The sequence below is a fragment of the Schistocerca piceifrons genome, chromosome 8, assembly GCF_021461385.2.
Source record: "Schistocerca piceifrons isolate TAMUIC-IGC-003096 chromosome 8, iqSchPice1.1, whole genome shotgun sequence".
In the NCBI taxonomy this organism is placed as follows: Eukaryota; Metazoa; Arthropoda; class Insecta; order Orthoptera; family Acrididae; genus Schistocerca; species Schistocerca piceifrons.
In genome coordinates, this window is record NC_060145.1 from 396,316,162 (window position 1) to 396,330,174 (window position 14,013).

The window sequence follows — 14,013 nt, forward strand, 5'->3', positions numbered from 1 at the left end:
CTCAGCCTCTCCAACAAAGTCTGATTGAATAAATGATCTCTAACATGGTGACCATACATTTCCGGACATAAGTTCATTAGACATTTTTGTTCCGTATCCTCTCATCGATCAGTTTATACAGCTTGTACACGGTGGAAAAAATCACCTTGTATATTTATCGAAACAGTGTTGTGCCTTGATCAATCATAAATTCTTCTTTTATACTCATTAAGCTACTACATTAACATAGCAAACTATGGTTAAGGCTTCATTAACGAATCAGTGTTGACAGCAGACCGTAAGACAATGGCAATACTATAATTTAACACGCAAAGCGGAGAAATGCTATATTCTCATTTCAGGCTTAACATTTCAGTCACATACTACTGAGAAATTCTGATTAGTTGCAGATGACTAACTGGAGCAAAATACCAGCTGTTCTGCAAATGACAGGCAGCTACACAAACATCAGTATGTGATATTACTCGTATATTTTGTCAATAATGTTTGTTAATAATGTTATGAACGTAAGTACTAAAACCACAGGACTGTATATAGTTTCTTGCATTGCTTTTACACGTTTTTGATAGGCAATTAAACTGAACCACTGACGAAGTTACGAATGGGTGTTAAAGAAGAAATTCTGTTTCATCAAAGCAGAACCATATTCGCATAATTATGTGTTCATACTTTTGCTTAAGTCGTCATTCCTTGCATTGGTTTGATGTTCCCACCATCTTTGCTTTTCTGACTAATTGCTACAAACATCATCGTCTGTAATCTATTTTTCATATTTCAGTCTTGGTCAGTCTCTGTTATTTTCCTCCGTTATATTCCTTCCAGCACCATTTTAACCATTCCTGGATGCCGTGCCAGACGTCTTACTAACCTGTCCCCTCTCCGCACCTATTGATTTTAACTGCAGGTGTTATCACTCGATGCTCACATATATCGTTTCTTGACTAAGCTTCCGACACTTAAGTTATTTTCAATATACCATGTTACTGCTCAGTAGAAGTGAGCGATTACCCCAGACTCCTGCTAGAGACCTGACAGGCTACTGAAAATACCTGAAGCATTGCAACTGGTTTAGCCAATACACAGTATGTGTGAGCACTGGCTGATAACCTTTGTATTCAAATACAGTGCGCTCACTGACGCTCTACGCCCACAAAACAGCAGATTTTTGTTCTTCATTTCATACTCTACCTGCCGCGCTTCATTTTTAACGTTGTTCTTACTATCACATTTTAGATGCGTCCAGTTTGTTCGTTCGCGTTACAGTTCGATACATTGATGTTCTCCAGACGTATTCATAAACTTGTTCCTTGCTTCCACATGAATTTCTAGTGCCAATAGAGACCACGTAATCCAGAAGGCTTTCTTCACCTGTATCCATCGATTTCTGAGACCTTTCTTGTTCAGGCAGTCCTGTTTAATCTTACATCCTAGATCGGAGAATTGTTTCACTTCTTCCAGTACCGTCTTGTTCCTAGTTTTGCCGTTAAACAAATCGTTACTCTTCTTTCATTGCATTTGCAAAACACGTATGTAGACACATGATTCCTACTGGTATGGACATCCAATACCAGTACAATTCTCGTGCTTTCATAACGTAATGTGGCACATAAATTACTATGAAAAGAATCCACTGGACTTTGCAACATATAAAACTATTTGGTTTAAAAGCAAAAATGACTTGTGAAGCATACTAAATGAGAGATACTTCAAATTACTGTCTTTTCAAGGCGATTGCGAATATTTTAACTTAAGTGGCAACTGTATATGCTTATGAGAGCTCATGAAATTTTATTTGGATACACCAAAAGTAGTTGATGAGTTGTGCTATTTGGGTAGCGAAATAACTGATGATGGCCGGAGTAGAAGGAATATAAAATGTAGACTAGTTACAGCAAGAAAAGAGCATCCGAAAATTACAGGAATTTCTTAATACATAAGTTTAAGTGTTTTTCCTGAAGGCATTTGTGTGGCTTGTAGTCATGCACGGAAGTGAAACGTGGACGATAAACAGTCCAGACAAGAAGAGAATGGAAGCTTTTGAAATGTGATGCTACATAAGAATGCTGGAGATTAGATTTGCAGATCGAGTAGCTAATGAGGAGGTACTGAAGTGACTTGGGAAATAAAAAACGTTATGGCACAACTTGATTAAACGAAGCGATTCGTTGGTAGGACACACCCTGAAGCGTTAAGGAATCATCAGTTTGATAATGGAAGGAAGTGCGTCGGGAATTGTGGGGGACATTTGTAGAAGACTAAGTGATGATTGCAGTAAGTAAATTTAAATGGAAGTAGGTTGCTGTAGTCCTTCGGAGACGACGAAGTTTACACAGGTAGGCAAGAGTGGAGTGCTCTTAGTTTTGGTAACAACACTGTTTGACCAAAGGTCAACGGATGTTGTGAGTTCTTACGACGTCAGCTATTTTATCTCAGGACTGTTGCGCTACATTTATTATTAATTATAAACTTAATCGTGGTTTGCGATGTACGTGTATGAAGCGCCTAAAATACATATAGAAGTCAAAATCCAATATCGTCGTCTACCAGCCGGCTGAAATCACGATTTAACCATCCTTCGAAATAATTCGATCAACTGTCATATCGTGTCTGAACATACTTTACGTCATTCACTGTCAAATGAAGACAAAGTTCCATGGTAAAACTATCACATAACTACCAGCATGATTCCAATATGGAAGATTACAAGATACTATACGAAATGAGAAAGTAACAGTGAAAAAGGCGACGGGCGCTTAACTTTCGTCTACTTAATGTACGAACACGTATAAAAACAATTACATGAGCCCATTTATACGAAAAGTTCTATGACAATCTTGGGGCAGATACCCAACCCATACGATGTCAGCTATGGAGCGACATAAATTGTCCCATGGAGAATTAACTGATCACACAGTCTGCGAAATAAGTATTGGGTAAACTAGGTTTGGTTAGTTCGATTTACTTCTTATCCCGCAGTTCACATGCATATTCATGTTTGGATTTTGTGAATAATTATCTGATTATTATGTACTGGTAGCGTCTATTTATTTTACTAAAAGAAATTCCCCATTTTGTACGTATACTTCCATTCAAATCAAATCACTGAGACGGGTCGTTTCAGCCAGATGTTGAACAGATTCAACAGGTCCACCTACACAAGCACTAACTCAGATTTCAAATTAAGCAGAAATCCATCCGCTTTTTAGTACACATAATAAAGATCTTCTGTTGAAATAGCACTGCAATTTAATAGAAGCCTAATCCAGACAGCACACCTTCCTCCAAAAAGCATTATCAACTGGGCCAAGGTAGAACCCATTGACATTTCTTTACCTCTTATCCTCCGACAATTTCGAATCAGCTAACACTACAATCTTCCTGTTCCTTTTCTAATTCTATGCCATCTTTGTAATGTTAGGATTGCTCATAATGTTTGTATTATAAGGATGCATTTTTGACACGTACGTGCAGTTAATATCGGCTTAAACACAAAACAAAGAGGGTGAATTTTTTACCTGATGTATGGGATTGTGCCTTGAGTAGACTTTCCCTACACTTCTGAAAAGCATGTCACCACAATTTGAAACAAAAGCTATTACTCTTCTTTCTGTGATTATTTGTAGTAAATGCTTCAGTATAGGTTTTCATTTATTCAAAGAAGAATTTCCTTTACACAAGTGTAATCTGCCATTAGCATTACTTAAACAACGTAAGAGTAATATTACTGATGAAATGTTGTAGTTCTCTGTGCAAAGTTCGGTCACTGTCTCTTTTCTGTCTCTTAGAGTTTACGATATTATGGAACAATGAATCGTCAACCTCTGCCGCACAGGTTTCTTCGTGTTATGTTCATAGCCCGTTCCTCAATCTCAATTCCACATTAATATTTACTTTTGGGTGGAAACAAATCTGTTCCATAGTATCGTAGATTGTAATAACATACTGCTAGAATGCTAATATACAAAGCTTTCATTGTAACTCAATCAAAACTGAATAACTGCTTACATAAATTGTTTCTTGTGTTTAAAATAGACATGCAGCACTTCAACACATTTAGCAGTGTATTAATCTGTACTGTATCCATTAAAAAAGCGCACACATTGAAAAACACTTTTATGAATAATAGACTTCCGTCTGTGTATTTTAATAGTTTATCTGGACAGTGTGCTCACAATTAGACATTTCATGCTTGCAATTCACGTATTGATTTTTACACATATTTTCCCACAACACCTATGCTGACACAGTTTGTAGTGTTGATTACTTGCAAATTTTCATATTCAGTAGAGAACGTAACATTAGTGCCAATGTAATACTGTACATTCAAGTATGTCTGTCCTTATGTATCTTTCCAGTAGAAGCTGTTGTTTACTTTTAATCCAGTCCGGCGCATATTTTTTAAGTACACTTTGATTCACAATCCTTTCTGTGTGTGCAAGCTTGTTCTGTACAGTTATATTCTTTTAAAATAATTTGTATATATTTACTGCATCGCTTTTGAAACTCTTTTTAAGTTCTCAGTGTGGATATTTCTTGTTATTTTGCCTGTATTTTTGGGTTTTATAACAGATCGTCTTTCAGGCGATAAATCATAGGAAGACTAGATTGCAACGTAGGAATTATCCTTTGCTGTAGAAAAGAAATAAAAATAAAAGGGGATTACAGGTGTTCATAAAAGCAAATCAGTTACTGCATTCAACATATTTGATATCCACATGGAGATGATTGTTGGCAATTTGATGGTGGTCTCGAAGACGAGAAGTGAATAACAAACAGTGCTGTAGGCCCTTTAAGTTTTCTTATTTGTTCAAGATTCTGAAAGCCAAATACAGAGAGAGAGTCGGAATAAGTATATGGAAGATTTCTGCATCTTACATTGAATACATTACTTGTCTCAGCTCTTCAACGCTAGTACTGATGCTTCATCGACACAAAATTTAGGAATAAATACAGTTATACATTCACTGCACTGATTTTTTTCTGAAGCGAATTTATGCTAGAATACTGAAAATTTTCTTTGATTTGAAAGTGATTTCTGTCCACAGGAAAAGAAAGCTGACATTTTTTAGTGTTATGTAATTATAGCAAACATTTAGTTCTAAGAACAGTGCTGAACACTGCGCATCTTAGTAATTTGTAATCGTTAGTACTTGCAGTACTTGCATAATTGTCTTTATTGTTGTATGTTGTTTGAGTTTTGTGTTTCAGCTGTTGTCGCCGCAGCTAACATTTTCACAAGGGTATTTCTTTGTAAGTGGGGGCCTGCTATAAATTATTTCTATAGCAAATGTCACCTTTGTTTATCACGACGGGTTAAATAGCTGATTGTAATAACTTACTTTAAAATGAGTAATATAGAGTCACAAGGGGTATTGTGAAAAAGGTATCGTAATTTTTAGACTAGAGTTTCAAGGAAGGTGGAGGAAGTTACAGCTTCATATTTGGGTCTGTAAAGAATTCAGTTTGGTGTCCTACAAGAACGTGATAGTCAGATCACATAACCGGAAATGTTCAAATGAAGATGCCAGTGGTCCCGGAAGGCTATCTCGCTCAGCTGAAAAAATGATTTTTGTAAATGTATAATAACTTTTCAACCAGTGTCGTTATTTCTGGTTTATTTTTCTTGCGTGAAGAATGTGATAGCACGCCGTTTTTAGTTCGCCTACCCAGTTTAAACCGTTTTATACAGGAAAAGTGTCTTCCAGAAATAAAATAAGACTGCTATAGAGCGTTGAGTGTGCCTACTGGGACGACAAAAAGGAAATGCGACAACTTTTGTTAAAAAGGGACTTCGGGTGTAGAGGCTATCACATTGTTCATATATTAGCGGTACACATAACAAAATACTGCCTGAGAGCTCATGAGACGCTAGAAAAACATTCCTTCACTTCCTATCGAATCACTTAATAATCTTAGTAAGCCGTGTTTAATCGTATCTGCTGAGTGCGTCAGGGGTCACGAAACAAGTTGACCTGACAGAACGTTTCGACGATGATGATGGTGATTTTTGTCAATTAAATAGGTACATCACTGTAGAGTGAGCATCCTCTGCTCCTTTCGGTTTTGCCCCATCGTTTTTGTACTTGCGCAAAATGCATTTTTCTTGATGTCGTCAATTAACTTATCTTCGGCCTCTGGTACTCTTCCCAGCCACCATTCCTTCTGGTATCGTATGCTGTCACTCGTGTAATATTTTGTTATTAATTGCGATACATTCTGTGCAAAAACTTAAATACAGTTCAGCACTATTACCAACTGATTCCTCAGGAAGTGAAGAAATGTTTTTCTGGCGTTTCACCCGTGAAAAGCAGTGATTTAGATATGTGGCGCTGGTTTACGAACAGCAACGGCTCTCGGAACTTCAAACATATTTCGCAGTTGCAGATCCCTCATCCGCTATTTTCTAACATCTGATTCCAAGAAAGTCAATCAGACCTTCATGAGAGGAAGGTAAATAGGCAATAACATGTTAAGATCTGAAATACTGAAACTTACGTGATACAATAGATTTCCAGAACACACAACGAATCTGATAGTGAAATCTCTGCACCCATCCAACAGCGCACTTTACATACCTAAATATGTACCATACGACATTGTACATAACGAAACATGTATGTGTCAAAGATTGAAACAAGACGGCGTTATTAGTTTCTTCTTATATGGCACGCTTTCTCAAGAAATCAACGCCCTTCTCGTTTTATAAGCTGACTGTGGTTCTGTGGCGTACATACGAAGAGTTTAACCGAAAACTTTTTCTCTATAGATGACCCATTAAAGCTCACTTCGATATCTACACTTAAGAATCCCCATATTACAATCCTCAAATAAAACACGATAATTTAAATCTTTTCTTGACGTGCCATTGTTCCATTCTTCAAATGCCAAAATGTTGGATAAAATGACTGGTTTTCGCTAGTTTTCTCTTAACGTCATTGTGTTAGATTATAATGAGGCCATTTGCCTATTATCATTGGTTTTATTATTTACAGGGGACGTTGTAGCTGACAGTGAATCTCATACTTACCACAAATCATTCAGTAGCTGAAAATGATGGCCACCAAATTCAGTAGCTCTTTATTCACTATTTTAATGATCGCACGTGAACTATGAGTTAGTAAACATAAGTATCCATAAAAATATTTTTGACACGTCTGATCACTGGAAAAGGTTAATAACTTTCAATATCATCATTCTTCTCAAAACAAAAACGTTTGAAATGAAAGTTACGTTTATTTTTCATTGACAATAAAAGACCGTTTTAGTACTTGAAAAATGAAGGTAGCGTTGATTTAGCCAACTAGGTGGTACCTGGTGTTATGGTCTCATGGAAAAAATGTGGACATACTTTCCGTGCAGATGAAGATATTGACTGAATATGTTTTTCTTTTACATATTTACGATACAGTCACGATTTTAGCTCTGCTACGGGGACACACACTGCCCCTTCCGTTACGACGTCAACATGTTGATTATCAGGATTACGCCTTGAACCGTGAATTTACTTTCAAAACCTTTTTTTTTTAGAATTTACTTTATTTACTAGCGATTCATCAAGAACATTAACACATTTAATCACTCTATGTGAGTGTGGAAGTAGTTGCCAATTGGTAACCGATGAAACAAATTAATTTTTTTTTAATAAATGTAAATTTTATTTCTAAAAGCCTGTTTTTTAAACAGATTTAAAATTATAATCAGAAAGCGCCCTGTAAATATCAAGTTACAATTTATTCAGAGGCAGAAATAATTTTTTTTAATAGTATGAGCTTTTGGGCTCAAAACGTTGCCGCTCCATTTTAACACGGCCGTAGTCACGACCGCTCACAACAACCTCTGAAAGACTACACTGGTGCAAATCTGCAACACACCAGATTACTTTAAACTAAAAAATTTTTAACAACTCACACAAACACACAAAGTATTCACCCCGTAAGAGGGATGGATATGGTACAAAACACTCACATTAAAAATTATTTGCCACGGAAAGTGCAACTGGTTTTTAAAAGAACTCTCACGGTGGAAGGGTGGCAACTTTATATACTAAAATGACCATTTAAATAAAATCCATGAAGTGCAGTTTTACATAAAATGTACCAACATGCTTTACATAACACATGTACCACCTCGCATGATGATAGGCAAGATAAAAACATATTTCAGGAATTCGGCCTTTACACCTTAAGCAATAAATTCGTTAACACCGAATCCGACAAACATGACAGAGGCAGCTTTAAACGTACGGAAGACAGACCGACAGACAGACAGACACCAACTGCCTAACAAATGCGGACGGGAGACAGACGAGTAAGCTGGGGACGAGAGACTGACCAAGAACACAAGTAGAGTTTAACAAGTAAGTGAAAGAACATATCACGAATCACTTAACCTTTAATAAACCGCGATGTCTGGCGAAGACCTGGTGCAGCACGCCCAAAACGCTCTCCCGAACCGTCCGCTGCCAGCCGCTTCAACGGACGCATGAAGGCGCGCCGATCTCCCGTCCCACGGCGTCGCAGCTCGCACCGGCCAGACCGATGTCGTGGGTTGGCTCCTGTTGCTCTTGTCGGCCGCGAAGCCACTACCCCTCGCTATACGGCGCGGCCCACTGGACTGACGTGGTGACCTCACATACGCCGACGCTCCAGACGGACAAGTCATCCTGTGTCCCAGTGCGCGACCGACCAACCGATCGATCCAACCGCCAATGACCATTGCCTGAACAAACTCGAGCAGACTGGCGGCCTAACACATGCTAGCACTCTGGACGACAGACTGACCGACTGCCGAGTTTTTTTTTTTTTTTCCTTTATTGTAATTTTCATCACCTGATACAGGCGGGCTGGCAGCAGCTTAATACGCTGTTCTTCAGCCTTATGGGGTACAATAATATGATATAGGTGACATAGACAATACAAAAAATGGCGGGCAAAGAAAGTAGTTACAAAAAACAAAAAACAAGAAGCCGTTCACGTTGGACGATAAAAACACTAACACTTGGTGACACGGCGCACAAAACACGGAGAACGGCGACGGCACATGTGAACAGTTGAGTTGAAACTGCACGAAACACAAAACGAAGCACACACACTAAACACTGATGGCGACGATCTCCGGCGCGCGAATGTTCACTATGCGTGTGCGAGTCCGGGGACCTGCCAAGAGAGGAGGAGGAGGAGGAAGGGGAGTGGGAGAGGGAGAGGGGAGAGCAGAGATGCCACGGGCAGGGGAGAAAGAGGGGAGGGAGGAAGTGGGAGGGGAAGCCCGGGGGGAAGAGGGGTGGAGGGAGGGGACGGGGGAAAAGGAAAGAAAAGGGACGGGAAGGGAAGAGAAGGCAGGGAGGGAGGGTGCCTAAAGGAAAGGACACCGGAAGTGGGGGGTGGGGCAGGGTCAAAGTTGATAGGAGGGGTAGATGGAGGGGAGGAGGACATCATCAGGGAGAGGGTCCGACTGCCGAGCTCATAGCGCCCCTTAAATGCACGTGAACAGGCAACTTTTCCCCTTTTCCACCAGAGGGAGACACGAAAGCTACGATTGCCACAGTCGCGCCACCGCCAGAAATGGGAGGCGACTGCTTTACACTACGCACCGCGGCGCGCTCTTCGAAACAGTAAATTTTATCACGGCTCACGTCTGCTTGCTGCACAGTAAAAATCGGTACACATGCGCCATACGGATCAGCACTGCTCATGAAATGGTGAGTCGGAGACTATATTTACCCAACAACACAAATACGTTATTCCGTTATAAGCATTTTTTGTGTATGCCTGTAGCCCGGACGCGCTTATGTACATAATTAAGTTTGTACGGAACCCTCAGAACGCATCCTAATCGCACTTCCCCGGTTTGAAACAGTTGAAGTTGTCATGCCAACTATACTGAGTTCCACCGACAATTGTCCGCTGGGGATCTATCGGAAGATGAGTGTAATAGGAATCAAATCGGTCAGGATTGACAATGTGGGCAGGTTAGGTACCAGAGGTGGGGGTGGGCACGCAGGCAGGGAGGGATAGTGGGAGAGGCAGGAGGGAGGCTGAGTGTGGGACGTCTGCACCGCGTTGCCCCGCTATCCCGCAGGGTCCGCCACGCTGCCGCGGGCGCAAACTCGCGGCACAGACACGGACGCGGCGCCGGGCTCCCGCGGGGACAAGGTAACGGCGGCCACCTCCAGCACCTCCCTGTACGACAACGTGAGTGGCGGGGGCGGCGTCGGCGGTGGCAAGGCGTCTGCGTCAACGCTACCGGGCGGCGGCGGCGGCTCGGGGGGCGGCGGCGGCCGGCAGACGCGGGACCGCGGCACGCAGCAGCAGGACGCCGCCACCAACGGCTCCCTCAAGGCCTCCTCCGCGGGGGCGGCGCCGGCGGCGGCGTCGGCCGCGACCGGGACGGCATCCGCGTCGGTGGGAACGCAGCAGAACCACGTGGGCTCGCAGGCGTCGGCCGGGCCGCCGGAGGAGGCGTCCAAGAGCGAGGGCACGCAGGCCGGCGGCACGCTGGGCGGCAGCCGGCTGGGTGGCCTGGGGGCGGCGGGGGCGGCGCCGGGCGCGGGAGGCGGCCGCCGCGACGCGCACACCCACGCGCACCACCACGTGCTCGCCGCCACCAAGTCGGTCGACTACCCGGATACGGACATGGTGCGCGAGGCGGAGCTGCGCGCCGCCCACCACCACAACCTCAACAACAACAACAATAACAACAACAACAATAACAATAACAATAACAACAACAACAACAACCGGCGATCCAAGAGCAAGAGCACCGACGATATGAGCGTGGGCGGCGTCTCGCTGGACTCGAACACGCTGAAGCGCATGCTGAAGCCGATGCCGTCGCAGCAGGAGAGCCCGGTGACCTCGCCGGAGATGACGCGCCGGCGCTACAACTACTACAACCACGGCCACCACCACCACCACCACCACCACCACCACGGCGGCGCCATCAACAACAACGGCCGGCACGTGCTGTCGGAGCCCGAGTCGAACCACCACCGGTCGGGCGGCCGCTTCTCCGGGTCGCGCTCCTCGCACGAGATCGGGCGCGGCTACGGCGGCGGCGGGCGCGGCCTCTACCTGGAGCTGGACGCGCGCGGCGGCGGCGTGGGCAGCTGCGGCGACCTGTCGCCCCCCTCGGACAACGTGCTGTTCGACAATCAGTGCTACGCGACGACGCCCAGCTCGAGCAACGGCAACTCGGACCTGGACCAGCCCGCGTCGACGGCGCCCGGCACCGGCCAGGCCACGCCCACGCCTGGCTCGCCCACGTCGCGCCTGCTGCTCGAGTACGAGATGCACCTGCGCAACACGCTGGCCAAGGGCATGGACGCCGAGAGCTACAGCCTGCACACGTTCGAGGCCCTGCTCACGCAGAGCATGGAGAACCTGGGTAAGTCGCGGTGAGTCGGGGCCCGCCACGGGACACGACATCTGTGGCGCAGTTCAACATCGTCCACCTCTCTGGTGTCGAGTGGCGTTTCCTATACTTCATCAAAAACACACAATTGTATCTAATATGTCCTTAGGGAATATCCACTACTGTTATCTGCATTGTTCACAGTAAATAAAATCCGCTGCAGATTTTACTTGCCGGCCGGTGTGGCCGAGCGGTTCTAGGCGCTTCAGTCTGGAACCGCGCGACTGCTACGGTCTCAGATTCGAATCCTGCCTCGGACATGGATGTGTGTGATGCCCTTAGTTTAGTTAGGTTTAAGTAGTTCCAAGTTCTAGGGGACTGATGACCTCAGATGTTAAGTCCCATAGTGCTCAGAGCCATTTGAACCATTTTCTGAAGTTTATATTTCAAAGTTCCTGTATATAGATAAAGGCATGGACACTAACCAGGTTTCTAGACTCTAATCTCGTCTTCAGGTGCTACTTCACAAAAACGTACAAGTTACGCTGAAGCATTAACAAACTACGCAATACAGAATTAACTAGCACCTGAAGATATGATTAGCGACCTGAAACTATGGTAGTGTACGTGCCTTTATCCAAATACAAGAACTTTGAAATAAGCAATTAAGTAGCATTCGAAGATGGGATTAGTGTTTCGAAATCCGGGTAGTGTATATTCCTTTACCTAAATTAAAAGGATCTTTGAAATTACAGTTGCAGCGGATTTTATTCATAATATATTATTGTATTAGTTTTGCGATTAGAGTCTCGTCGAATTCTTTAAATAATGACAGGCTCTCCATCGACTGCACTATTTATTTTTAATTCAGAACGATTGTAGTTTAGACTTTTAAGCCATTTTAATTGGCTATTGTGTTGATAACACAGCACTTGTCAACATCAATAAAATAATAATTTCGATAAAAATAAATTTTTAATCTAACCTGTTTTTAAATTGAACTAACAGGTAGAAAGTAATTTCTCGTATACAGATTCCCATGCAGATAATATTCAAACCTTTTGCTTGTGAATAGCAGTACTTGTAAGATTTATAATGAAAAAAGTGGGGTGCATGCTACAGTTCACCTCCAAACTAATATGTGTTGCAGCTGCCCCAATCTTAGAAGTATTGTCACAGCTATTAAAACTTCACGAGCACATAGTTTTAGTACTGTCGTTATGGTACTATGAATCTATATGAGGCTAGAAGAAATTATTTTACGTTTTTAGTCCGATTTAAAAACGTGTCGCGTTAGAAATTCATTTCTATTTGAATAACTATTTTCTAAGTTTTAGTCATCTGTCTGTGAAATTCTCAACAGATTTTAAACATTTTGATGAGATTCTATGCTTTATTTAAGCAGTTATTCATATGTGTATACGAGTTCCTTAGCTGCCTCTTCGCCAATGTACACATGCATTGCACACATTTCCTCCTCCGCCTCTCTCTTTCCGGTTCCCCTTTCCTCTTTAACTGCTCAGCTGCGCGCGTCAGCTCACATACCGCCTGGAACCCTTTCTGATACTACCCGCACAACATGGCACTCCTGCAGGGCAGCTGAGATATCATACATTACTAATTCTTTTCATCCTCGCCACCACCACTATCGAACACATCTACCCTAGAGCGAGTTAATATTGCGTTGTCGTGCAGTTCTGAGCTATGTGTAAAATTTCAAATCTCTGCCTCATCGAGAAGTTAGTTAAAAATCAGTTACAAATTTTTTTACCAGACAGACAAGAAAGTGACATAATAAACTCGTGTTAATAAGTAAAAAGAATTTGAGGCTATGAAACTCCTGTTTGTATTTATGATATACATCATAAATCCCCTGCTCATCCTTTCTACTCATTTTATTCATATTGACAACAGTTGAGTTTTCACCATTTCAGCTGAATTAATAAAATTGTCGAAATTTCAATTGTGTAAATTACAATAAATAGTTCAGTCGATGACGAAAATGTCGTTTATCAGAATAATTGGTAACATTCACCCACTTTAATGGTACTTAACACAATTCAATGGCACGTTTCAAGACGTAACGCTCTCACCAGCGCTCAGCGCAAAGGATTAAAACATTAGAAACTCTAACGGCTCATTTGCGGCGTCTTAAAACGAAACACAGCAGCTGACAAATATGATTGGGCACCAACAGATGTGTCAACCGGAAATGCTTGCTGCCGACAACTGACCAAGACGACACGGTCTGGTGCGCGATTTTGAATGTATTGAGACTAGTAAGGACGCAAGTGGACGATTTTAATGTCAGATGTATTTTATTTTGTTTCATGACGCGACAAGTATGCTGTTATATATACATTTATCCTACTTACGAATCACAATATTTTATGCCCGGTCGCCTATATCGATCATTAATGAAGATCATCGGATGTTCAAAGCACAGACACATCTTGTTGTACAAAGTACACGATATTTACTTGTTCGGAAAGATGCCTCTGTGTTCTGAAGATAGTCACTACTGACCGAAATTAACAACCTGGTAAAAAATTTTGTGATCCGTAATGGAAATAAACATGTAAATACCTTCCAGGATTATTGTGGTTTGCCGGCCGGAGTGAGAGTGCGGTTATAGGCGCTCCAGTCTGGAGCCGAGCGACCGCT

The 14,013-nt window shown here is 42.5% G+C and overlaps 1 protein-coding gene across 1 annotated transcript in view; it reads left to right on the forward strand.

Moving 5' to 3' along the window:
* LOC124712377 overlaps window positions 1–14,013 on the forward strand; it is a 395,369-nt gene that overhangs the window by 262,634 nt on the left and 118,722 nt on the right. The window contains exon 6 of the mRNA XM_047242672.1: window positions 10,078–11,382. Within this exon, the coding sequence (XP_047098628.1) occupies window positions 10,078–11,382 (1,305 nt within the window). The remainder of the gene's footprint in view (window positions 1–10,077; window positions 11,383–14,013) is intronic.